The sequence below is a fragment of the Python bivittatus genome, unplaced genomic scaffold (genome assembly GCF_059951505.1).
Source record: "Python bivittatus isolate LINGU-HERP-01145 unplaced genomic scaffold, Pbiv_v1 ctg000530_np1212, whole genome shotgun sequence".
Lineage (NCBI taxonomy): Eukaryota > Metazoa > Chordata > Lepidosauria > Squamata > Pythonidae > Python > Python bivittatus.
In genome coordinates, this window is record NW_028277085.1 from 8,502,659 (window position 1) to 8,530,544 (window position 27,886).

The following is a 27,886-nucleotide window of genomic DNA, read 5'->3' on the forward strand; positions in this document are numbered from 1 at the left end:
CACCTGGTGATCTTCTGGTTGCAGAGAGACAATAACTCTTCAACAAAATTGAAACAATTCAAGTGGCATTAATAGTTGTTTATATACCCATTTAAGCTATATGGTTACCATGTCTGGCTGACCTGATTTTGCAAGGACTATGCAAGAGCAGTAAGTAGATATAAGCTCATAAGGAAGCATATCACATATAACAGGGTTCCTCAACCTCAGCAACTTTAAGATGGGTGGACTTTAACTCCCAGAATTCCCCAGCCAGCATGTTGGCTGGGGAATTCTGGGAGTTGAAGTCCACCCATCTTAAAGTTGCTGAGGTTGAGGAACCCTGACATATAACTTCCAACCTTCTAGGAACAGCTAAACAAACGAACAAAAAATCCCATAATGATACCTTCATCCTCCCAGCTGGACTGAACTTTCAATCCAGCAAAATCCCAAATATGCACAGAAAGGATATCACTGCACTGTACTTTTCACCCAAACTTTGCATCTCCGATCTATATCCGTTGCTAGCCCATACAGTTTGCAGGACTTACATATTCCCAAGATGCACAATAACCTTCAGAATCACATCAAAGCCATGTACACCGTATAAAACCTGCTACTACAGTGGACAGTGGTAACTGCTGGCCTGTCACTAGCAACTGTGTTCTCTTTCTTTTCTCTAACCAAAATACAAACCAGTGCTTGGGATCGGGCACTGTTCACAAGGTCTGTTCCAGGCTCGTCCAATATTGTAAGAACAGCAACACATTTTTTTGGTCATGTTAAAAAGCAGTTCTCCATCACAAGTTTGATTGTCAGCATTGTAGTTTCTGTAGCACAGACTCCTCCTCATATCTGCAAGAAGGGAGGGGAAGCATATCAATATCATGGCACAATGTCCATCATTGTCACTATCACAAAGTATCAATCCTGCTTCCTACTGAAGACTCTATGAAGTTCGTTCATAATGAAGTCTGTTCATAATGAAGTTCATTAATTAAGATGGTTCACATCTCTTGAACTTCTGGAAGAACTGTAGTTCACACGTTTGGTGAATCCATCTGAAAGTTGCAATATATTTTGTATCTAAAAATGTGCACCTTAAAAGAAATATGTGCAAATGCATGTTTAAAATTCATTCAACCAAGAAAATGAGGAAAAAAATGAATTGGATTGATTCAACCATCCCTAAATGCCATTATGAATAGCAGAATCAGCTTGATGAGGCAGTGTCCATTTCACAGAAGAACTTACTGATGATTGCACCCTTTTAATTCAGAGTGCACCAGAAAACATCAAAAAGCCACTGTGACATCAAACTGTTTTGAACTAGCGTCCTCAGTCTGTTTTTTTACAAGGGATAATAGTGAAGCAAGAAACAGGAAAAACTTGATCCCTGGAATATGATCTTCTGAGAACATCTTCTATGCAACCTCCCTCCACCGCCCACCAAAAAATGCACAGAACCTGCACAGAGTAATGTTCTTCCATAGCTGCAACTTGATTCATTTCAGTATATTATGTTCAAAACTAATTTTAAGGAAAGCGAAGGAGTGGCATTTGTATTCCCAACTTTTTCAACACTAAAAATCTTGGTTGAGCTTTCCTTTAGAGACAGAACAAGCTAGCTTTATATTTTATAAGTAAGTCATTTGTTTGAAGCCACCTCTTCTCTTTACTTATTATCCTGTTAAATGAGACTGTTGCAATCCAGTACTATAAGGCTATAAATTCAACAACAACCCTAAAGTTACATCATTATCTATGGAAAAATGTCTTGCTTGCAGAATCATCCAAAATCCCACGAATGTAACTTGGTTTCATAATTATAAAATGCAGAACACACTCTTCAAGTGCCTCAAAACCTTGGCAGAAGAACACATGCTAGCCTCAATCAGCCATGGGCTCTTCTTTAAAATCTTGCTCCATTTATGATTTCATATCCTTCTGGAAAAATATTGGAAGATGATGCCACATGCTTTTGGCTTAGCTTTGCTTACGCATGTTGAGTTCATTTGAGTTTGGAATTTCAAAAAAAAAAAAAAAAACTCAACAGAATGGTGAGACTAAAATAACACGCACTGAATCAGAAGGTAAATCCTGAAATAACATAACAAGGTTGTGTACTGCAGTCAGACCTTGCATATTGAACCAACTTCGTTCTACCTTGTCGATGCACATCTTACTGACAAAATGAGGAAATTTAACCCTTTCTAGAATTCACTACATCCAACTTGACCACAAAAGGTTGTCCAGTTCTACTGAAAATTACAGGATGATGCAGACCGCACTACTTTAATAACCATGATATAAGCTGGAAGAAAAGAGGGCTTTTTTCTTTTTACATAGATACAAAAACAAGGTCCATTTCTTGTATGTTGTGGACATGCACAAACATGGTAGCCAGCAATTTGCATGTGCCCAAAAATGGTGCCAAAGCCATTTCCAACATACAAGAGTCCTTACAATAAAACCTGGAATCATCTTTCAGTCATCTTCACTACTTTGGGGGTAAGCATTTGGACTCCTAAAATAATATGACCCTACCGGAGCCACATTTATGTAAAAAAAACCCTATCCTGCTTCCCTGCCTCCCTCTGCTCCAAAATAGCGCTGATTCCATTAGGGAAACGGCATAATTTGTTTCAGAGGATTTCTTCCCTTTGATCAGAGTAAATAAACAGTCAACAACTTTTTAATCTGGAAAAAAGTCATGTAAGCAGACCTACCCATACAATTATTTCCACCGTTGACTTGCATATAGTCAGGAGGACAAATGCAAGTGAAATTTCCAATGGTATTATAGCAAGTTCCAGGGCCACAGATACCAGGTGTGATACATTCATTAATATCTGCAAGGAAAATACAAAGCTGGTAATTAAGATTAACAATAGAGAGAGAAAGAAAGAAAGAAAGATTCCTTGTAGCTAAAGACTGCATGCTATCCAAGTCCATGTGGGCTGACAATCATTTATTAATGAGACAAAGGAATCTCCACATGCTTAAGAGACACTTTTTAAATTATTTCACTGCTGAATGCAGTCCTGGCACTAAAAATAAAACAGAGGTTTGGATGCTGAGAACAAAACTACCATGTTTTTGAATAGATATTTTGTCACTGTTGTTTAGGACCAACTGAAATCAAAGACTAGCTGGACTGGTATTTGTTCAGAACCCCTCAAGATTTCAGCTACTGCTTAGAGCAGTGTTGCTCAACCTTGGCCGTTTTGGACTTCATCTCCCAGAATTCCCCAGTCAGCATGGCTGGCTGGGTAATTCTGGGAGTTCAAGTCCACACAGCTTAAAGCGGCCAAGGTTGAGAAACACTGGTTTAGAGTGAGTGGTTTATGGGTAAAACGGACTAAAACTATATTCCCAAGTTAATGGGAATAATAAACATTTGTCTTCCACCTATTAAAGAATTTCTCAGGATTAACAGAAGACTGGTATTGTACGGCAGAAGGAAATTATACTGATAAGACCCTAAGTAATGAAAGTGTAAAATCTGTAACAGATGAATAAAGCAAGATAGTTTAAGAAAGGAAATCTAGAGGAATGGGCAAAGGTGCTTGAAAAGGTCAGTGGATATTTCACACAAACTTTAATTAGCTAACCCTATTTTTACTTCTATAGTTCAGCATGCTTCTAGTATATTGTGGAAAACTATTGTGTGGCTTGTAAGAGGCTATTTCCCCCTTTACAGAAGGGGCATTGTAAAGCCTGTGTTATGTGTTGATGGCTACACTTCCCAAGGGGGAAATGGGTGGGACCAGGGCTAATTTGGAAAGGAAGATTTAGATAGAATTCCCAATACACAACATAGCCGCCCAGAGTCCCCCGTTGTGGGGAGATGGGTGGGGACAAATCAAATTATTATTATTATTATTATTATTATTATTATTATTATTATTTGTGATTCACTTACCATCACACACTCGTGTGTCTTCATTCAAATAGTACCCAGATGGACACTGGCACTGGAAGCTACCAAATGAATTGATGCACCGTCCTCCTTGGCAAAGTCCAGGAAGTTCCTGGCACTCATCAATATCTGTCCAAATAAAATTAGCCATAGCATCTTATTAAAAAAGAACAGCCAACCAACTAAGCTTGGCTAAAAATAACCAACGTAATATCATGATTCATAGAGAAAGAACACATATATGCCTTACCCTCCAAGATGACTGTAATAGGATTGGGTCGAAATCCTTCTCCTCCAGGGCATAACAGCTTGTAATCACCTGAAAGGGGAAACAGATGTTATGAATCTGGCATTTTTGTTTTGCAAAAAAGATTTTGGTTATTACAATCTTGGCGGGTTTTTTCCTCTCCTGCAAGCTTCTCCAACCCTCAGTCTCTCAAACTGAAGATTCCCTGAGTGAAAACAAGGATTACTCTCATATAATAAATTTACGTGGTATATGCACAACCTCTGCCCAATTCAATTCATGTCCCCAAATTAAGTTTGCCACTCTCATTCTTATTTTCAAGTACATCTCTTTTGTTTGTTTGTTTCAAAGTCAGCAGATTGTTCTACAAATAAACTACGTCACTGTAATGCCTGATTGTATCCTGTGGATGAACTCTTAGGAAGCAAGCAGATGAAAATATAAATTAGCTATAATTTTGCTTTTTTCCATCTCACTTACTTGAATTCACAGCTGGACAATGTTCACAAGGAATCCCCCAAGCTTTACCAAGGGAACAGCAGCAAGAGGCCTTGGAAACTCCAATGCCAATTTCATTACTGCAAGCTGAATCACCATTATCTCCTCGAGGTTTAATTTCCAAGTAACAGTAGCCAGAGCGTGTATCTAAGAAATGAAAGTAGCACATGCTCAAATATCATAAATCCATAAAAAACAGAATAAAAAAACAGTCCCCATAGAAGCCATGCACTGGGCATTACTTTGACATTCTTGTTCACACATTGCTCAATTCATCCATGGCTTCTCAACTCCTCTTCTCAAACTTTTAAAATTACCAACAGTCACGTATATATTTTTATTTCAAGAGCTGAACCATGTAGTTATTGCCTCTTCCCAAAACACTGCTATCATTTACTTATTTATTAACCTTGTAGGCCATTGATTCATCCAGATGTATAGCAGCTTACTGCAACATAAATTATAATATATTGTCCAGCGCTAGAAATTAACCTACAGCCCCAAATAACATGGAATGATACAAATTCATAAAAATTCAAAAACCAAAAATATCACATGACAAAGCACTATAGATCAGGAATAAAAAATAGCAATTGAGAACAACCATTTCCCCAAGGCTCTGTTGAAAAAAAATTCAGAAAAAATGCAGAAGAATTGCATATGTGATGGCGTGAATCCCTTGTAACTAGTGAAAGAAAACCATATTTACCAACACAGCCAACACGAGTTGGGTTCAGCTCAAAATCTGGGGGACATTCACAGGTGTAACTGCCTGGGATGTTGAGGCAAGTGCCACTGATACATGTTGTGGGGTCTGCACACTCATTGATATCTGTACAGAAGAAAAAGGCGACATTAAACTACAAGTGAGCAAGTGATCAAAGAGTTTAAGCCAATTAAAGAAATTACAGCAGCATAGGAAAGCAGGACTTCCCAACTGAAATGGTCTACCTACTAACTCAGAAGAATACATTCAAGTACTTCCCTAAGACTTATTTATTCTGTTTAAAAGACACATGCTATTTCTACTGTGTAACTGAAACATTATCGCTTGAATATTCTTGTTTCCCTCAACCACTATTCCCTTCCCTGGTGGATTCCAACACATCCAATATTATTGTATTGTATTGTTGTTTGTATTGCATTGTATTGTAATGTACTATTATTTTCTGGGGGCCCTATTTTCTTTTGTGTTGTTTTTAGATTATTTTAGTCTGGGCTGTCTGTGTGGTTTTAGATTTTAACTGTTTTTATGGATTTGTTTTGTTTTGAACAATGCCCAGAGTACATTGGAGTTGGGTGGCTGTAGCTTAGTGTCCTTATCTGCTGAGAACAAAGATGTTGTCTCCCTCGGCTCCTGGTGGTCATTCAATAAGGTGTTCATTTAATAAGAACGCTAAGCCAGCCAAACTCAGTTTCTAATCACATTTGAAAATGTACAATTTAACCGCTTTATGGATATTAGAGACCTTCAAAATGACAAGCTTAATTTGACACCTGGTGAGTTTTACCTTCTTCTTTGGATTTAAGAAATTTTAAACAGAGACTTAAGAATTTAAAATAATATATAATTGGCAAAAAGCAAAAAAAGACAAAGAAAAAAGGATTTTGATTTAAGAAAGTTTTAAACAGATTGGGGTTGGGTGGCTATAATAAATTTAAAAAATAAAATAAAATAATTAGGAAAACTTATACAGGAAGGGGCTGCAAGTATCCAAGAAACTTCTGGGCTATACCCAGTTTGGCCAAAATAACTAACTAAATAACTGAAATAACTAAAGTCCTACTAAGCTCCAAACTATAACTTTTAAGGGCTATGAAATGCATTTAAATGCAAGAGGAAAAATCATTTAACCCTAGCTGCTCAGTCAGTTTTCCTGAAATACTGGAAACATGGTTTTGGTGGCTTATATGAACAATAATTATATCAAAGTTAAGCCAGTTACCATATTGGCCAAACTACTAAGTTACCTGTGCAGTTACCACCACTTCTGTCCAACTCATATCCTGTCTCACACAGGCATCGGAACAGGCCAGGAAGATTTTGACAAGTTCCAAAGACACAAATGTTGGAAAGGAGGCACTCATTGATATCTGTAATGAGACAGTTGAGGAGAAATAGGAGATGGTTAAATTTTTTTGGACATAAGCAAGAATTAAAAGTCACAGCATGGGCATCTGTGGAATCTTGCTACTTTTGTCAAAGTAACAAAAGCAGCTGTGTTGGTTCACCCTTTTCGTACATGTGTGCAACATCATAATATATGTCCAAAAGGGTCTGGGCTTAAGTCCCAATGATGCAAAACTGCTTCTGTCATTCTGTTCTTTCTGCAGACTCCAAAACGCAGGATTAGATATTCAAAAAAATGAAATACAAAAGCAGATGAAGATAAGATTTTCTTCTTCATTAACAACATGTATAAAGCTTTACAAATTCAATCATTATGAAGCCCAACCCTCTCCTCTCTAGTGCCTTATTCCCCCTCTCCCATTGATCTTCACCCCTAACAGCTATGATTTCAATTTTCTTCAATTTTCTGTGAGAAAGATTTTTTTTTTTTCCAAAGAACCTGAATGAAATTAACTGGTGCTCTGTGGGAGTAGCAAAGAGTGTCTTCAGTCTTTCCAACTGATCTCGCAACTTGTTCCCCTTATTCAATAGAGCTTCTTAAGATAAGATATTGACAATTAAGTGACCTACTACTCATACTTCGACATTTTCACAGACCCACCCAACATTCACTTTCTGGTCATGACCAAATATTTTTGTAAATATACAAATTGTAGTATAAAGCAGGATCTACCTTTATAGCCAACTGTTTATTTCAGGGTACAATATTTCTCCTTCATGCTTTTACAAGAATTATGTCTTGATATATATTATATTTTATTGTTCTTGGCAATTAAAATGTAAAATTAACATAGCCATTACCTAAGATGAACAATGCCAAAAGTTATACTCAATTATCTGTATATAGATAGTCCCCAGGTTAAGAACGCCTGGTTTACAGACAACCCATAGTTAAGAACAGAGCCTACTATAGCAAAATTCGAGTTAAATACACAGTGATTCAAGTTAAATACACAATTACACAATACTACTTATACAGTATTATACAATACTGTTCCAGCTTACATACAAATTCGACTTAAGGACAAACCTTGGGAATGGAACTCATTCTTAAACTGGGGACTACCTTTTGCTCTCTTATTGTTTGCTCAAGTTGCTATAAATTATTTTCACATTTGAAAAAAAGACAGTTAAAAACCAATTTTAATGCTCACATTTCTAACTTACACTAGTCAAAGACCATAATGAAGTTTTCATTTGAGGCAAGCCCCAAAATTGCATATGACATTGTTCACAATGGGATAGTAGCCAGTCTAAATGTTTTTGGCTTGAGAGTATGGCAAACGAGTGGACTGTGGGGGTTTAACTATCTTTTGTTTTTCAACATCTATTCTACTTCTTGGCTATCTCCTGCAATATTTCTCTTGCACAGATGGATGGATGGGAGGGAAGGATGGAAGGATAGATACAAAACTGAAATCTCCCCTCCAGTGTCAGACCTTTGACTTCAAACTTTAAGAAGACAAACCAACCAGTCCTATACCGATAGGGCTACAGTCTAAGTAAGTTTACGTAACTATTTTATTCCCTCAATTACCTTCACAGGCTTTTCCATCAGGGCTTGGCAGAAATCCCATATCACACTCACAGCGGTAACCACCTGGGGCATTGAGGCACTGACCGTTTTCACAGAGGTTCACATTTTCTGAACATTCATCAATATCTGAAAAGAGAAAGGAGTCACTTTAGTTGAAAATGCATTCTGTCTCTATGCAAACTACTAATTAAGGTTAAGAATTTTATATGAAATATAAAAAATGTATGGGTATAGGAAAGGTAGAAAGCATTGTTACTTATAAAGATACAAAATAATTTCCAATAACATATCAACATATAGTATAGTATGGAATACTTCTATGAAGATTACAGTATGTTTTCTAACTCTGAAAGTCAAAATAATTCAGAACAGAAATTGGAAAACTAGATCTGTTACTATTACACAAAGTTTCAGTACAAAACACCAATCATAAACATCTGGTTATCATTAATGTCAAATATAAATAAAGTCAGATTTCATTTGAGATTTGACCGTATATTCTATCTGCCAAAAAAAAAAAAACAAGCTTTAAGGAAATTCATGCTTTACATGCCAAAAGTCCTAGGTCCAATATCAGTTTCTCCAGGGTTGTTTTTTGTTTTTGTCTTGTTTTAAGATTAAGTAGCATATGATGTGAAAACCTGAGAAGACATGCTATCAGTCAAAACAGATCACCCTCCCAAAAACGCTCACCTGTACACGTGAATCCATTCCCAGTGTACCCTTCTTTACATAAGCAACGATATGATCCCGCAGTGTTCTTGCAATCAGCATGTGGACTACATTGGTGTGTTCCATTGGAGCATTCATCCAGATCTGAAGAGGACAAAAACTGCATTAATAAGATAAATATCTCCAGTTATCTGTGCAAAAGATAATGCATACACAAGCTTAAAGAGCAAAGGAAAACTCTAGTAGTATTACATTTGTGACACAAATGACTATAGACAATTTGTGGGCAAAACTGCTACCCTAAATAACTCTGAAATTTGCAAAATGAAAAAATGCTAAAATGAGGCTGATGGAGCTAAGAACAAAAGAAGAGGGGAGGTTACTGTCGGAAGATGCACTTGTAGAAACATATTCAGAATTCAGAAGCAAATATTGCCATTTCATAACATGAAGATAAAGCTAGGGATTGGGAACCCATGGCTCTTTAGAACTCCTGTTTCTGGAAGAATCATCTCACCACCTCATTAAAGAAACTCATAAAGTCCTCCTTCCTTAGGATATTATTAAATCTATAATTTTAATCATCTATTTACATCTCTATTAACAGCTTTTCTTGATGTTAATATTATTTTCCACGGCTGCTTCCATGTTTTTTTTTAATTGACAAATTACTGGCTTTATTTTAAGAATTCTGTAGAGCTAAGAGAGATCATACATGTTTTAAAATGAATAAATATATAACAGGGATGTATCCTTTGAAAATGATTTAGAAGAAGTACTTTGGAGGTCATGGGAGAAGGGCAGTTCTTGTCTCTTCATTAAAGCCTGAAAAATATCTGCCTTGCTTTAAGGAGTTGAAGCAATTCTTCCAAATCATTCTTGAAGCATACCCAGCCATTATGCCTAAATAAAATATAAGAGTATAATCCTCATCATTTTTGGCTGTGCTCATGTTTGCAGGTTGATAGAAGCTGGAGCCCAACTATGTCTGGAAATCCACACACCCCACTCCTCTATCTTGTTGTAGAACTTGGGAAGATTATTAAATACAGAGAGTTAAAGATTGTTTAAACAAAATTTAATGGTGAATATGATTAGAATATTAAAAGTACAAAAAATCCAATGGTATTCCCACAGAATATCTATTTTAAGATAGACTTTCAAATGTGCTTGGTGCATTAGTGCACCAAGAATTTAAACCCAAGAAGAAGCTAGTGGAAATTGATTCAGTATAAGTAAATGCTACTATACTGCCTATTATTTTGCAAATCTTTTAAATAAGAACTGAGTCGAATTGTTTAGGTTCCAGAAAGGAAAGTGGAAATCATTTTAGATTACTCAAAGAATGAAATGATTACTTTTAAAAAAATCTGGGCAACAATATAAGAGACTTAAGGAAGGATCACTTCCTTTTCTACAAGTTTTCAAGAAAAGGTCAGGTAAACATCTGTAAAAGGTAGCAGAAGTGCATGTTTTGATGCACAGGGCTGGATTTGATACTGAAAGAATCACTTTTAGATAATAAATATATATTTCATTCCACAGGAAACAAACCTAGGACTATGACACTGTTTGATTAAAATTTATTTCAGTATTATTAAGACCGATCCAGATAGTGTGTGTGTGAAGGGAGGAGGGAGGAAGAGATGGCCAAACTCACCTACACATTTGATCCCATCACCAAGCCAGCCTACTTTGCAGCTGCATTTAAAGCTGCCAGCTGTGTTTGTACAATCAGCATTCCGGTCACAGTTATCAGCTCCAATTTCACACTCATTTATATCTGTAGAGAGAATGAGCAAATACATAAACCGCAACGCACTTATGTCTCCTCCTTTACATAAATATCTCAGGGCAAATGCTCCCCCCCCTCCTCAATTTCTTGACAGTATGGGAAGAAGTAGGCAAATTTGTGAGTACAAATACAAGCAAGAATTATATCTACAACAGCAAAAAAGATCCCTCAGAGAACATGATTTGTTTCATTTATTACATTTATATCTTGTTGTTCCTTCAGGAGCCCAAAATAAGGCATACACAGCACTCACTCCTCCCATTTCCCCCCAGAACAACCACTCTGTGAAATGAGTTGGGCTGAGGACAGAGTGACTGCCCTGAAGTCACCCAGTGAGTTTCCATGCCTGTAGGTGGGCCCCAGCATCCACTACGCTGCATTGACTCTGAAGGATGCATTGGTGATTAACCAACCTGTAAGATTATTTCCATCCTTTCAATGGCAGTATGTTTAAACCGGATTGTTGTTCGCTACCCAGAGACACTTTTTCTGAGAGGGGTGGCCATGCAAATTTGATAAATAAATAAACCAATGTTATCAGACAAATGCTAAGGGGCTGTCCTAACGTGGAGATAAGCTGCCTGATAGTATAAGAGAATATTCACACAGTAATTATAATCTTGCACAAAACTGGTTGTTAGTAATAATTCTGGTTTTATTTTACAATGTTAAGATCCCCTGAGAGTTCAAATGAAAGGACGGGATAACATCTTTCCTCAGATCTGTCTCTGTCAGGATGGGATAAGTGAAATAAATGGGGTGAAGGGCACAACAACAACAAACTTAGCAGATCTGACCAAGCGTTGTCTACCCCACCACCAGGATAACTGCTCTGTGTTATTCAGCAGGCCTATTTTTATTGTGAAGTGTATGAATCTAGGGGTAAAAGGAATTTAATAGTGGTTTTCAAACTAGTGATTTGATATCCTGATTATTCAAATCCAAATAAAATTTTATTTCAACTCTCCAGTGTTACAAAAACAGCCTCTTTTGTTCTCCTATCTGGTCTCTGAGATCTTTGTACTATCACTATGAAGTAGGCTGTCGCTCAGCATGACTGAAGATACCCAAAACTGACTCCAAAAAAGAGCAACACATTCACTGAACTGACTAAAGGCCCCAACAAAAAAGGAGCATGGTGTCAAGACTGTATAAACATTTTCTCTATCGGCCCTCTCTCCTCCAATCTTATTTCTCCGCAAACTTTTCTTTTGAGTATGAAGCTATGGCTAGCCAAGAAAAACAAATATTCCAGTCTAAGGCAGTCCCGACAGCCAAATTTTTTCTTACTTCTTCTTACTACTTGCACAAATGTCTTCTTATCTATTTAAGCAACTTCCATTAACATGATGCAAACAGCTTGCTCTATTTTTCAGGCCACTTGACATCATGCTAATAGGAAGTATAGTTGTCTGAATCATTGGTTTCAACCACAATTCCACCAAGTTTTAGAATCGTTAAAGGTAGGCACGCAAAACTCTGAGTTTGCACGCTAGCACACATCTAAAAAAGATGTAGATGATTACATGTTTTCCCTTATGGGAAAAATCAACTGGGGAGAGGCAATGTTTCAAGCAGAAAAGACATTTGGGAGGAAAATATGAAGAAACATCACATCTTCCTCATTTACAGTCTTTCAGTTCAGACAACAGTCAGCTGAGTTTTATTGAACCAATGAGCAACACTGAAACTTTCAAGGGAGAATTGGGGGTTCCTTGGTATCAAGGAGAAAATACAGTATGTGCCACTTATGCTTCCTTTTAGCACTTCTGCAGAAACTGTGAAATGGTTTACTGACACAGAGACAGAGATAGACACACACATACACATCACCCATGTGAAGCAGACCCTGATCCTCTCATTGTACAACCTCATACTCATGCAAATTACACACACTGGTCCTGTTCGCACAACACATTTAACTGGATAAAAGGAGTTAGGGTGTCATGCAAACATTCTCACTGAGGGAATTGCAAGACTGGTTGGAGCTATCACTGTTAAAACCACATTGGGTGAACTGTCTGGGGGATAATTCTTTTTTCCACTTCTAAAAGTGAGACGTCTTAGAGAGGCTGTGCAAAAATGAGGCTTCTCTAACCTCCCTATCTCTTGCTTACATTTTGCTCCCTGTGGCCACATGAGACTGGAGTAAAAAGGGAGCAAAGAGGATGGGGTAGGCAAACCTCTCCCTCTAACCATAGTAGTGTCAACCCCAGACATGACACTGCAGATATTTTTTCCACTCTGGGCAGGAGAAAAGAAATCCCTAGAAAGTGACAACTTTCCAGTTTTCTTTGCTGCAGCTGGAGGACTCAGAATATGACCATTTCCCAAATGATTGATAGTGCACAGGATAAATCTGTTACCTAGGGGATCTTATGATTTGGTCAATTATCTGGTCCAAATACAATTCTGGGTGTTGCTGCCCTATAAGATCTGTGGGACCCCCCAAGTGGGGAAGGATCGGTCTTGACTTGAAGAGATTTATTTAACAGATGTGGATGTTTTTGTAGCCAAGCCAAAATACAGTCTTAGCCAAATGTTGCCATTTAACAAACAACTTAGAAAATCTTAGGGAGGATGGATATATGGATTCTTCTTGGGAAAGGACCATTCAGAAGAAGGTTTCAGGTTCAATTGCCAGATAAAATGAGTAGGTCCCAAGCTGGGGGAAAGAACCTTTTTCTGAGAGTTTGGGAATGGCTGCCAGAACAGATATCCTAATGTTAGGTAGTTTTCCTAGGAGATTCTTAAAAAAGCTGGGTTTGGGATCATTTTGTATGCCTTTTGTAGCATTTCCATTAGGTATCTCATGAAAAGCCAGGAACGGTCTCTGAGCTCTTGCAGCAGACTTATAAGATCATGTTTTTGTAATTTGGCGAAGGAGAGTTGGGAGAACTCATAAGACATCAGATGTACTTAATGCAAGGCATTAGAAGCTCAGATGACGTACAAGCTAAACTCGGGACACAGTTTTTCTACAGTACTTCTTTCAAGTTCCTGCTCCCAACCTTTTACTTGTTGTATTCCTAATTCATGCAATATGCACATACCTTAGCTGACCCAGTCCACTTTCCATTTCAGATAATTGAACATGACAGCGTGAGTGCAGCCCAGATAGTCTGCCGTAAGTAATGTATATCTTTACGTAAAGTAAAGCATTTCCCTAAACTCTGCCTGCATACTTATTAAGAATGGAAGCAAACAAAAAAAAAAAGATTAACATCTGTGTGGAATGCAACTGCATGTCAGTGGGTGGAATATGCACACAGTTAAACGACTGGGGGGGTGAGGAGAAAAAACTTGTTTACTTGTTAAAATGGAAACAATCAGTAATGACAAGGGGAATGAAATATGTAGATGCAACGGCAAGCAAACTCCCAGGGTGTTATGCAATTGTTCCATGAAAGAAAGAGCTTGCTCCACCAAGTTGTATGAACATTTTTGCAATTCTTAAAAGAAGACTTGAACACTTTGGCACATCGGCAAGAAGAAAAGAATCCATTCCCTTTGGTCAAGCAGTTTGACACAAGGGCTCACTCTTTAAAATATTGTCACTTCACGCCATGTTTTGGGGGTCTCCTGTTGGGGAATCGGAAACAGAGCTCTTGGCACTTTGTCGGAGCAATGAAACAGGCTGCAGACACGTTGCTTTATGACATTTTAACAAAGGAATTTGGACAACTGGGATGAAAGCATGATCTCTCCCCTCTACTGTCCTCTTTCCAAGGGCAGCTGCAAATATTATGTTAATGTTCAGATGAGCACTAAAAGGGGCACACATGCACACACACGCAGATGGGCAGCAAAATATGAACACAATATTTAAATAATTGCACTTATCTATTAGACTTTCTATACTACTGACAACCATATTGGTTTGCGATGAAAGCATAAAACAAGAGGGACCCCCAAAATCATAATCAGCAATGATTAAAAAAACCCTTGTGGTCAATCTGCTCCACTCAAAGATTGCAGACCAGCCCATGGTGACTGGTGGCAAGCCTTCTTAGATGCCTCAAAGTAGGGGATAATTTTGAAGACAACCTTCTCCCGGTGTCCTGGACCAAAGCCATACAGGCTTTAATGGCAGCAACCAGGATTGCTTGGCAAATGGGTGGCTGTATAAATTTAATCAATAAATAAAAATACCTAAACCAACACTAAGTATCTTGCTTGGGGGAAAAATGGCAACCAGAGTAACTGTTTCCAACAGAGGTGTAACATGTAAATGTCCTCTTTGAGGTTCTCCAGAGACCATCCTGGATGCTAAATCCTGTATTAGTTCTGAATTCTGTACTAATGCAATCATATGAAAAATATCAAAATAGAGTGAGAGCTACCAAGAAATTATGGGAATTGTTCAGATGAAATATTAAAATGGTCACTGTATGCTACACTGAACGTTCTTATAAGTGGGAAGTGCACTTTAGCCAGTCCTTTGGGAACTCTTATTTTAGGACAAGGCTGGCTCTCCAGAGGTTATAGCCTCAATCAATATGGCCAGTGGAGAGAATTACAAGGAACTGTGGATCAGCAACATCTAATGGGCTGGAGGTACCCCCCTTCTGACTTAGAGCAAGCCAAAAAAAGTGGTGTTCAAATATAATATGTCCACAGCCCAAAAAGATACATGTCCCCCCATTTTTTTCCTCTAAAAATTGTGTAGATTGACTTACAGAATGCTGGAAGGATGGCCCAAGAGTAAAAATCACATTGTATATTTAGAAGGACATGGAGCATGAATGTATGACCTTCAAATATGTTTGATATTTGCTTTACAACATTTACTTCAGTTTCCTAACAAAGGGGATTACTCGCTTATTAATTTCTCTAACCTGAGTCTGCAAAATATGTTTGTTCTAAATCTGTAATAAAAAATTATGAAAATATACATTTGTATTTATATTTTAAGCCACAGCTCTGATTTCAAAGAGCTTGGTTTAAATATTACACTTTATTCGTGTGATGGATTTTCCAGTTTTAAAATTTCAGTCCTTTTGGCTGGCAAATAATATGAAAATCATGTACATTTTGATTTTGTTAATATATTCTGATATAACTCATTTAAGGATTTGTACTGCTGCCACTTTGGAAATGCATTTTGACAGCTCATTCGGAGCAAAGGGCAAGCAATAGCCAATTTAGCATAATGGCAACAGTAACATGGCAATTCTGTACTCAGTCCAGTTTATTACCCCAAGTCTTTTAAATTATTAGTTTCAAACTTTTTAGAACTAGGATTTTTGATTCCAACTTTTAGCAGGATTATCTTTTATTATTTACACACATGTACACATATTATTTCTTTCTCTTAAAAGAAACATGAGGGAAAGAATATAAGCCAGACTATTTCAAGCAATTTTCAAGAATTTTGAAGGCATGAAAAGCAAGGAATCATGTTTGTGCATCTTTAATGATGCACATTTCAAAACAGGGAGAGCTTTGACCACAGTATTGCGGCCAACATTTTTACTTTTTGAGCACACCCTGCAGATACCCCTGAATCCTCCTTTCTGGGTTTATCAGAGTGAAAAAAAGAAGTAGCACTGTGAAAATTGTATTGCAGAAATAAAGACTATCTTGGTAGAAGGAAAATAGACAATGTGTTGAATAATTAAGTTTCAACCACTAAAGGCAAAATCCGTGTCTTCTGCAATCCAGTTCATCTTAAATTAATCCTATTGTTATGGGTGTTATTAAATTAATGTACACAAGAGCTTAGAAATATAAAATGCATTATCTTTTAAAGAACAATCACACCCACATACATAAAACTTACCTGTACAACCAGTTGTTCCTTTCTTTCCAGAATAACCTATATCACAGTGACAGATAAAAGAACCTTTTGTATTCTCACAGCTTCCACTCAGGCAGATGTTTGGGTTCAGATCACATTCATTAACATCTGGAGAGGGAAAAGAGTTTTAATAGTTATAAAATGTGATTAATGTTTGACTATGTACTGAAACAAAGTATTAACGAAGAAGGAGCTTCATAATTTTGGCAAGAAAAAACTACGGCTTTGGAAATAAGATTGTTTAGTATTTGGTAAAATCTGGAGCTCAGGTCCCTTAGGGATGCTGAGTTCTGCCCCTGAGGGTATTAACAAGACAGCATTTGTTGAACTTAGATCATAATTGTTTTCACTCCTTGAAAGCAATCTCAAAAGAATAGGCTGTCATTGTGTGTTAATGGTCCCAAAGAATTCTGTACTGTTCAGTCATGCTTGGATAACATCAATGTGTTCTAAGGATCCAATTGTTTGTAGGCATATATAGTGTTCCTTATGCTTACTTTTTATAATTTCCATGTATAATTGGCTCAAACTTTCTAATAGTACATAAATACATAATGGGATTTTCTGTTACATTCAGAGCATTTCTGTGTGCACAGAAGGACAATTACAAGGTCTAAGTATTCTGCACTAAAAATCTAAAAATTGGGAATTCCTGTTCCCTTTATAAGCCATCACTTCTGAAGACTCACTTCAAAACAAGTATTTCTTAACTTGCCTTACATTATATTATATGCTTCTTTTAGAAAAAACATAGTAGATTCTTCAGATTTCATTCTGATTCTTGGACAGGGATAACATGAAGAAAGTCTACATATGTGTCAGAGTGGGATTATCTGAGATGCCTTTAATAATTTTATTACCAAAAAAATAGATATGTTTCTGTTTTCAGTTAAAGGAAGAGACTTTTTGAGATATCACTTAAACTTAATCCACAAATTAACTGATCAATATTAAGTGATATTTTGATGTGCAGTGGCAAAGCAAACTGATTCTGCCCCTTTTACCAAGCTAGTGCTTGGCAGATGTATTGGATTACAAACCCAGAATTCCCAATCAATTCCTGGAGATTTTGGAAGTCCAACACCATCTGGATAAAACCATTCAATTGTTTATTAGGTTTCCATCCTGCCTTTGCTCCTGAAGCAAAAGACAGCATATGTATCATACTTTCTACATGCTCCCAGTCAGCAACACTGCATGCTAGACTGGGTGAGAGAGAACGGCTGGTCTGAGTCACAGTGATTTTCTATGGAAGAGTGTGGACCTCAACTCAGACCTCCCTGATCCTTGTCCAACACCATAGGCTATGCCTGGCTTTCTTATGAAGAATTGCTGCTTCCTTCGCTTTGGAAACTCAACATTCTTTCTTTGATTCCATCACAAGACAGACTGAATGTCAACAAGATTAGATGTTTCACTTGCCTAAGCAAGTCTTCATATCCTCTGATGTCATGAAGCCATCATAGCAAAGACACCTGTATTCTCCAGGGATGTTAGTGCACTGACCACCATCGCAGATGTTAGGATTGTTTTCACACTCATCAATATCTAAAAGAAAAAGTCACATATAGATATTCACAGTTAGTTTTCTGCTTTCTATCTCACAAGCAAGTGACAATTGTACAATAAGAACCCTGTTTTCCTTTGTATCTATCAACCTAGGAAAGTCCATGCAATTTTTTTTGGATTTTAATATTTTACTAAAACACTTGTGTCAATTCTATATGTCCTCTTTCTGCTTGAATTCACCCTGTACGACTTGGTATGTAAAACTTCTTCTAGACCAGTGATTATAATTAATGATTGTAGACTGACATAAGATACTAGAAATTTCATCTTGTGCAAGTATTAAGATGTCTTTTTTTTTTCTTTTTAACTCAGAGTGCTTTTGAATCCCCTGTATAAGTTCTCAGGATTTTCCCTATCAAGGTCACCACATACTAGCTTAATATCCAAAACTTCACTTGGTTACTCAAAATAAATGTTTGCAAAACAAAGAATTGGGCTGAAAATCTTCTCTTTGGAAAGAAAGGGTGTAACTCATCAAAAATGAGTCTATTGTGGCTTTTAGGAATTAATGCAGCTGCAGAAAACTTAACTCATTTTAATAACAAGTCCAAGAGACTGCTATCATTATTCATTCTCTGAATAGCTAACACCAAACAAACAAAAAGTTTTCTAACAGTTGTTTTTGTAAGGAAATACAACATGGAAGACATATCTTGCTGGCTACTGCTCATTTATTAATCACATGATGTGATCACACTCGAAAACAGATTGGATCTGGAGTCTTAGCTAAATAGTCATGCAAAAAGATTTCTTTTGCACAAATGTTTTATTTCTTTACACTTGCGATTTGCTTGCTTGAAATTTGGCATGCATACTTTCACCCCTTCTGTTCTTATGTCTTTCCTTCTCTGAACCCAGGCCCCTCTCTTAAGTGCTGTCATCTGATGGGACCTCGGAGGCATGCCTTCTCTGTAGCTGCCCCAGCCCTTTGAAATGGCCTTCCACCTGAAATTCAAGGGGTCCCTTCTGGAAGATATGAAGACCTGGTTCTTCCCTCAAGTGTTGAGCTAGGAGGGGGGTTGAGCTAGGAGGCTAATAGACTGGTTGGCCTCATACCTGGTGGGAAGGATTGTTTTTTTTTTCTTTTTCTTTTGCTGGTTGTTATAAATAAAATAAAATAAATAAATAAAATGGTCAACCATGACACTCTTTTCATCTCACCCTAATTCTATTTCTTTGTGGCCAGAATTTGAAAAGCAGCTTTTATATTCTGGGGAGTTGAATTTTGGAACTGAAAATAAATTGGCATACTAGTGAATGCTTACTTGGCATTTCTTCCATTATCAATTCTAATTAGATGCATATTCCACTTTTCTTATTCCTGCCTATTTTTTCCCACAACAACCCCTCTGTAAGTAGGCTGAAAGAGAGTGACTGGTACAAAGGCACCTAGTGAGTTTCAGTGGTTGACCGTGGAGCAGAACCTTGGTCTCCCCACTCCTACCCCAATATTTTAACCACTACACCACACTGGATATCCAGTAAATCCTGTTGTCTGTAGCTCTCATATACTAAAACTAGGGCTCCTATCCTACGCACAATTACTTGAAAATAAGTACCACAGATTTCAATGGAACTCACATTTGAATAAACAGGCAAGCAAAGATACATTATGGTCACAGAAAGTCAGAGATATGGCCAAGACATTAGGAACTGCTAGGTAACATAAATGTTCACAAATGTACTTTACCAGTGCAAGTTCTGTGATCTGGCATTAGAGCAAATCCTGGTCTACAGCTACATTCATAGCTGCCTTCTGAATTTGTACAGAATGTGTCACAGCCACCATTTATTATGCTGCATTCATCAATATCTGGAAAGAAAAAAAGGGAGATGGTCTTATAAATTACAGTAATTACTATGCTTTCTAACAATGTTTAGGCTGTGGACTGGAATCAAGGTGAACTCGGGGGCTCCCCTTGATCCCAGTATTGTCACTGAAGGGTAGAGGCCCAGGTTGCCTCAGTGGCAAGCTTGTATGACCCTACCTGGACTGGTGAAATCTCATAGTTTTGGTGATCTACACCCTAATAATTTCACAGCTGGATTACTGCAAGGCACTGGACAAAGAGTTACCTTTGAAGATTATTTAGAAGCCACAACTGGTCAGAAAGCAGTTTTATAAGGATGGTGGTAGTGCCTAAATGCACCCACATTAACACTGCTCTGTAAAGTGTTATTGTGGCTACTTGGAAGTCACCAAGCTCACACAATTCAAAGTTTAAAAAACACAGATGGGTGAAGCTGTTCCCACTCAGGCAGTTCTCTCTCCCTTTCAAAAGGGGCTCAAGAAGATCAGTTTTTGCTGGGAACAAGATCTCTAATCTTCTCAACTTCCCAAATCAAAGTCACTGCACAAGACACTCATATAATGAGAGGTTGGAATCACTGTCTCCAGTCAGCCATTCTTGTTAATGACCATCTTTTTCAAAGTACACGGGGAGGGGGAGGTGTTCCTTGGGAAACAGGGAGGAGATATTGGCTGGGAAGACTGCTCAGTGTCAACAACTATCTTTTAATTTGGTTTACCTAATGTCCAGGAGTCAAGATGGACTTTAAGAGAATTTGACTTTTTTTTCAGATTAATGCCCAGCTAGCTTGGCTGAACTCAAAATGGTAAACAGGGGTGACTTGATCAGTATTTGGACAGGAAATTGCATGCTATAGGTTAGAATGGAAAATTTAAAAATTTAAAAGAAGAGGGCAAATTGCTTCTCTTGCTACCAAGAAAACTACATATATATGTCCATGTAGTCACGAGGAGTAGATTGTGATTCAAGGGAAACTTCATCTTTTCTCCTACTAGTACCATAATTGCTGAACAATTACAAACATATTGTTTCAATAGGCCACTTTATGTAACTTTAGTTACATAATGAGTCCCCCATTGTGGGGAGATGGGCAAGGACAAATTAAATAAATAAATAAACAAACTTTATGTCAACTGTGGAAAAAAGATGAGCAATGATTTTTTCCCCGCATGAGCTACAGCTGATTCAGAAGAAGACAACTCACCAACACAAAAGAGTCTGTCAGGTGTAGATTGATATCCAGGGTTACAAGCACACTGGTACTTTCCAATAAGGTTGATACAACGTCCATTCCTGCACAGATTTAGACTCAGGTCACATTCATTTATGTCTGTTTGAAAAGCAAAGAGAGGGGGCCATTTAAATCACTAAACCCCTTGCCTTCCAACAACACTGCACACAGACAGGAGGATATGCTGTTAGGAACATTTCTATTAGTACCCAGAACAAGCCAAAAAGGAAGGGATAATCCAGCAAAAGGTATAACAAGAGAAGATGAAATTAAAGGCAAAAGGACTGAACAGGGTGCCCCAGATTCTGAAAGAGCCAAAAACTCAGTTCTGGCTGCAGAGGGCTATAAATCTTCCCAAGATTTAAAGATTTTGCCAGGAAGTTTAAGCCGAATTCCAGTCTAATGATCCTACTCAGAAAAGTTAAGAAGAAAAAGGCAGAAACAACAGCATTTTATCTGATCCTCAGCTATGCTTTGTATTTTCAGTTAAATTCGCGGATCCATATACTGTATTGACTAGGCCGAAATGAAACATACAGGGTGGAAATGATCCTACGATGGTTTATGTCGTTCAGTGTTTGGTATAGCTCTGAACTTCTAGATACAGAAACAACTACAGCTGCGGTGGGCAGCCTGTAGCTGTGGCCTCCACTGCTACCAAAAGTCACACTACCAAAATTTGATTGCAAAACAGCATTTGGGAAGTTGTTTTTTTTCCCCTCGTACACATCATCCTAAAATAGGTTTGTTATGTCGCTGCCCCTTTTGTGTAAAGCCCACTAGTTTTGCCCCCATCCCCTTCAGGGAAACTTCATCAACAGTGCTGCTGTGTCCCTCAGACCCCAGAAATAATTTGAAGAAACAGAGAGAGAGAGAGAAATAATAATAATTTTGACATTAGCATGCTCCTCCCTTGATTAAAACAAATTGCTCACCCATGCTATTATTTAGATGGCAAGAGAACCTCCATGTGAACTTAAAATACACAACAAGCAGGCCTACAATTCCTCCACAGGCTTGTGATCCATTTAATGATAAGCAATGATATATAGGTAGTCCTCACTTAACGACAGTAATTGGGAACGGAATTTCCATCGCTAAGTGATGCGGTCATAAAGCATGATGTCACGTGACCACACTGCTTGGCAACGCCACTCATGGCACTCCCGTTGCTGTCATTAAGCAAGGATTGGAGGCCGTTAAGCAAGTCCCAGGTGGCTTGCAAGCAAGCCAGCAGGCAGGTAAGTGGCTGATGAGGCATGAGTGCAGCGAGGGCGAGGCTGGCTGCTGCCAGGCAGGGGAGGGTGTAAGCAACTTACTAGAGCAACTTGTGACCTTCCCTGCTGGCTTCCCCATTGACTTTGCTTGTGGGAAGCTGGTAGGGAAGGTCACAAATGGTGATCACATGACCACAGGACACTGCAGCCATTGTAAGTGCGAGCAGGTTACCAAGCACCTGGATCATAATCATGCCACTGCGGGGATGCTGGGATGGCCGGAATTTTGAGGACCGGTCATAAAGACCACTTGTTCAGTGCCACCATTAGTTCAAATGATTGCTGAACAAGTGGTCATTAAACAAGGACTATCTGTAAGATGGCTGCTAACTGATTATTTTGCCTGGCATTGCTCCCACCCAGCCCTTCCATCTGTCAAACAGAGGATACTGACTTCCCTTACAGGTTTCTTGTATCAATTATGACTAGATGGCGCATATGCCTGAAACTCCTAAAAAGAGCTCCCCAAAGCAGTTACCACTATGAAAGAAAAGTGGAATGCCTGACCTCTGCAAATGTTTTAATCTATAGCGATCCAGGATTACTCTAAACTTATTTTCTGGCACGGGGTGAGGTAACAGATCTAGATTTTGGGAGCCTGCCCTGTTTTTGAGGATGATGAGTCATTCTTTCCATGCCTTATTCAGGATGTTTAAAAAGAAAAGCTCTTGAGAAACTGCCAGGACAGGGTTTGAGAAGCAAATGCCAAGAAAATGGAGGCCTGTCAAGTTGTAACTGTAAAAGAAGCAAGGATGCGGAAGATGTATTTTTCCCACCACCATACCTATACAGGCAGAGATGTTGGCAGCCAGCTGATGACCTGGAGGACATTCGCATCTGTAGCTCCCTTCAGTATTTATACAAATGCCTCCTCTGCACAACAAAGGATATCTTTCGCATTCATCAATATCTGCAAAAGAAGAACAAAAATTGGTTGTGAAAGTGTGCAGGGAGGGGAGGGGGGATGCGTGTTAGGATCTAAAGTTTCAGCCGTGAGGGAGAGAAAGAGAGCGAGCATGTTTACTTGCTTTTTGGAGCTCTATGTTTCCTCCCCAAGAATCTTTTTCTCTTCTGCCAGCAACTATTCTAACCAACTTCCAGCTGCTGCTTCCTTCCTTTTCCCTGTCACAAGGGAACATCTCTCTTCTCAAATGCTATTCCCACAGAGAGCCCCCACAACTAGTAAGCCTCCCTTGATCGGTTGGGTTTCTCCACTTCCTGCCCCCTTCCAGTCTTCCACTCTTCATTTGTCTGGCTGCTTCCCTTTTTGCTGAGATGGAGTGACTTAGCCAGATTAGTTCTGCTGAATTTGCCCAGATTTGGAAGTTAATTCTGGACCAAAGCAACATACCGAGACCTTGTTTTCATGTGTTTGGTAGGAATCTGGGCAGACATCAAACATCTCCAAAAAAACAGGGCAAAGGAGAATTATTTCATCCATTAGTACCACCAATAAGATTCCCTCCCCAAGAGGAAGAAAACAGATCTCATAGGCCTAGTTTTGAGCATCATGATCACAATTTAGAAAAGGTGCAGCAGCTTTTCTCAATCTGACACTTTCTAGATGTGTTCAGTGGGGATCTGGAGGGAACAGATTGGGGAAGCAGGTTATACAGCCTTTTAAAAGTCAAATAAATGGTACGTCTAAAAGAAAACTGCACAGCTCAAACCTTCTATTGTGTAATCATTATGTTTCATTCTTGAAATTTTACAAGGAAGGTGGAAATGGGCTCCATGACAATATCTTGCATTTGTTTGTCTCCTAGTCTCTATACTTCTGTCTTCTTTACCTACTGCAAGGTGGAAATCTTCAGATATTTTAAAATCTTACACTTCCTTGCATCTGATGGAGTCCTAGTCTAAAATAACTACAGATTGCTGATTCCTGCACTACTGGAAAAAAAATCTGTTAAGATAGAATAGCTACATAATTCGTTTTGATGGATGACGCTAAAAGTCATCCATCCCAAAGAGGATTCTCTTCTACAATATATACATTTTTTTAATAACCAGAAAAACTACAATTTCTTGATCATAACTGTCAAAATGATAATTCAGAGTTGGAACTGAATGTGAGATAGGTACGTTAGAGTCCAATCTCATTATTAAGGCAGCTTTTCTTTCTACCTCTCAGATTCTGAATAAGAATAAACAACCTCCATAGGAATGCACATGTCATCATTTGAAATGGGCAAATTCTTTATAATTTAGATTTACATTGATATATAAACAGGAAAACATTTCCCCCAAAAAAAGGATATATGTTGTTTTCATGTTAATATAAGCCCTCAGCAAATTTATAAAAGCTGTTTATTAAGTGTAATTAATTAGACCAGGGGGGGCATTGATGAAATTTGCAATTAAATAAGAACAGTTCAGTTTAAAAACAGTTCATGTTTTTAAACTGAATCCAAAATATAAATCTCTAAAATGCAGACAATAGATGTTAAGAGCTAACAACTTTTTAATCATTGTCCATTCCACACCCAACATCTGATCTCTCCCAAGGTCTGCAAAACTGAGCTGCTTAATGAAGTTTTGCATATCCAAATCAGCCTAAAAAACAGGAAACAAAAACTGTAGATATCTAAAGGGAATCTTTTCCCCCATGTAATTCTTTTTCACAGCTGTTGCAATAAAAATTAAGGCCAGGTGCCAACCAGCCCCAGTAATTTGGACTTTAAGGACCTCACAAGACTGGATTTCAGCCCCAGAGCAAATATGCCATAAATAATATACCCATGCAGTTTTTCATCATCATAAATCCACTTTCGTAGCCCTCAAAGCATTCACAGCGGAAGTCCCCTGGAGTATTGACACAGATTCCTTGGCCACAAAGATCAGGAGAGATGCGGCATTCGTCAATATCTGCAACAGAAGAAATTAAGTTTATTTCAAAGGTAAACATACATATGGTAAGCATTGGCAAAAAAGGTAAATATGAATGTATAAAAAGCCAAATCATACAAATATAAATATTATTTAGTCAATTTTTATTTCCAGGCAAAATCACCATCACGGTGGTTGGCAAAGTTTGACTCTCCCTGGAAAGACCTGTGTAGATTATGGGCTTAATAAGAATTGCCTAATCTGGAAATGAGAAAATGTATCCATTTGTTACCTCTCTTGATTCCTAAGAAAAGTATTCATTACCCTTGCATGCCTATCGCCAAAGGTGGCAAGTGTATGAGAGTCACGCTCTCTGTCTCATATCCTTTTTTGAGAAATAATTTTTATTAATAGATTTTACATAGATAATAAGAAATACATTGAAAGAACGAAAAAAAGAAAAAATATAGCAAGGTAAGTGTGAAAAAGAAAAGAACAAACAGAGAGAAAAGAAAATAGAAAAAAGAAGAAAATAAAAATACAGAAAGCATGAAAAAAAGAGAAAAAAATTATATACATAAAGAAATGGCTTCCGACATCCCTTTCAGCAGTTATGCATACAATTCTAATCAAACCACTCTTTCCAATTTCATCACAACTCCCCTATTCTTTCTATAACCTATTCTTTTTAATCATCAAAACCGTAAATCACATAATCATATTATTTCTCATGCAAAAAGTCCATAAGGGGTTTCTAGTCACTGATGTCTCTTATCATTTTTTAATCAGGCTTCCTCAAGCTATATTAATCATCTATTCCCCAAAGAAATAAGAGACCCCTAATAGTTCCTGGTTTCCTTTGACCACTGCACAGATGCACGCAGTTCTGACAGAAGTAGAAACTGCAGTTGAAACCGGACGGGCTCCCAGTGAACTACTTAAAAAACATGTTGATTGGTGGGCCCAGCCGTTGGCTTCCTTATTTACGCTCACTGATCATTATGGCAAAATTCCGAACACTTGGCTCAATTCAATAATAATTCCAATTTACAAGAAAGGTGGGTTTGACCAGCCTGGTAATTTTCGTCCAATCAACCTTTTATCTATTTTAGGCAAGCTTTACGCTAAACATCTTGAACACCGTCTACTAGATTGGATGTATACAAATGATGTAATCGGGCCTGAACAGATAGGCTTCTGCAAAGGAAATTCTGCGATTGACCACTGTCTTACATTGAACTTCCTAACTGAAAAATACCTGAATTTAGGAAGGAAAAAGCTTTTATGAATTTAGGAAGGAAAAAGATAATTCCCCTACTGCAGTGTTTCTCAACCTCGGCAACTTGAAGACGTGTGAAGTCCACACGTCTTCAAGTTGCCGAGGTTGAGAAACACTACCCTACTGCTTTAAGGAAAGAAAAGAGATAATGGGCTAATTCTTCTCACCAGTGTTAGGAAGTTTAGCTGGTTATTTTCTCCTTCTCTCATTTAAAAGTTGTGGATGCTGTAAGGTTTCTCTGTTCCTCACTGGCTAAGGAATAATCATGCAGTGGCAGTAGAATAGAAAACTGCATAGCCTATCTCACCAGAGGTCTCATGCAAACATTTCTGAGGAAAAAAAATCACTGAAATCAAGAAATTTACCTGTACAGTTCCTCTCATCAGAATCAAGGGCAAACCCACTGTCACATTTACACCGGAAGCTGCCAATGGTGTTTTTGCATTTTCCATAGGTGCACAATTTTGGAATCATTTTGCATTCGTTGATATCTAAGGCCAAGATACAATCATTTTTCAAAACAAAATCCAGTATATATAACCGCCAATAAATCACAAACCACATCAACTACAATTTGAGAATTGATGAAATAGTTCCCCTTTACATTCAAAGGGCAGCAATTGAGCATGTTTATGTAATACTTTTATGCATCTGAAGAGGAATTACAATTAATTTTATATTATTTTCACATAGTGCAGTAGATTACTTCTAATCTTCCCTTGTAGAAATAGAATCAATGCTCTCTGCCTTTGGTTGTAAGAAGAGCTGTCCTGAGTAGCACATATCTTGCATTAATCAAGCAGCATGAGGGTTAGAAACATAAGTTGGAATCCCAAGCATATTTGGTAGGAAGTAAAATCATCACACACAACGGACTTTACTTCTGATTTAAGAGGACCAGGGCTGTTCTATCAGTACTTTTTTTTTTTTTTTTGCTTGCCTATTTGTTTTCCTTTTTGAACTTACCTCTACAATTTCTTCATGTTATGTCCCATCCTGCCTCTATTAATGATTCATAAATGCTTAGTTAAGTGAGATAATTCAATGGAAATAACATTTGCATTGGGCACAATCACCGATTCTTAGAAGATTTATTAGCAACCAATTTCCAATGTCTTAACTGGAATAACATTCCATTCTAATAAGAATGGTTTAGCTAAAACAAATAATCATGATGGGCGCCTTACACATTGGCAACTGTTATTTTGGGTTTCAGAGAAGGTATTACTCATAACCATCTCCACGCCCTTCTCTGATTCCTATCCAATTCCCATCATGACCAGCCTTGGCAGACACAGATGAAAAC

At 37.9% G+C, this 27,886-nt stretch overlaps 1 protein-coding gene across 1 annotated transcript in view; it reads right to left on the minus strand.

The window, feature by feature from the left end:
• The window catches only part of FBN1 (fibrillin 1), a 157,367-nt gene that overhangs the window by 34,596 nt on the left and 94,885 nt on the right, over positions 1–27,886 (minus strand). Inside the window, exons 26-42 of the mRNA XM_088148569.1 lie at positions 26,946–27,071; positions 25,212–25,340; positions 23,257–23,382; positions 21,169–21,294; positions 19,844–19,966; positions 18,007–18,132; positions 16,567–16,692; positions 10,650–10,772; positions 9,011–9,133; positions 8,318–8,443; positions 6,621–6,743; positions 5,359–5,481; positions 4,632–4,796; positions 4,155–4,223; positions 3,908–4,033; positions 2,712–2,834; positions 679–837 (exon numbers count right to left, since the gene is read on the minus strand). Of these exons, the coding sequence (XP_088004695.1) occupies positions 679–837; positions 2,712–2,834; positions 3,908–4,033; positions 4,155–4,223; positions 4,632–4,796; positions 5,359–5,481; positions 6,621–6,743; positions 8,318–8,443; positions 9,011–9,133; positions 10,650–10,772; positions 16,567–16,692; positions 18,007–18,132; positions 19,844–19,966; positions 21,169–21,294; positions 23,257–23,382; positions 25,212–25,340; positions 26,946–27,071 (2,142 nt within the window). The remainder of the gene's footprint in view (positions 1–678; positions 838–2,711; positions 2,835–3,907; positions 4,034–4,154; positions 4,224–4,631; positions 4,797–5,358; positions 5,482–6,620; positions 6,744–8,317; positions 8,444–9,010; positions 9,134–10,649; positions 10,773–16,566; positions 16,693–18,006; positions 18,133–19,843; positions 19,967–21,168; positions 21,295–23,256; positions 23,383–25,211; positions 25,341–26,945; positions 27,072–27,886) is intronic.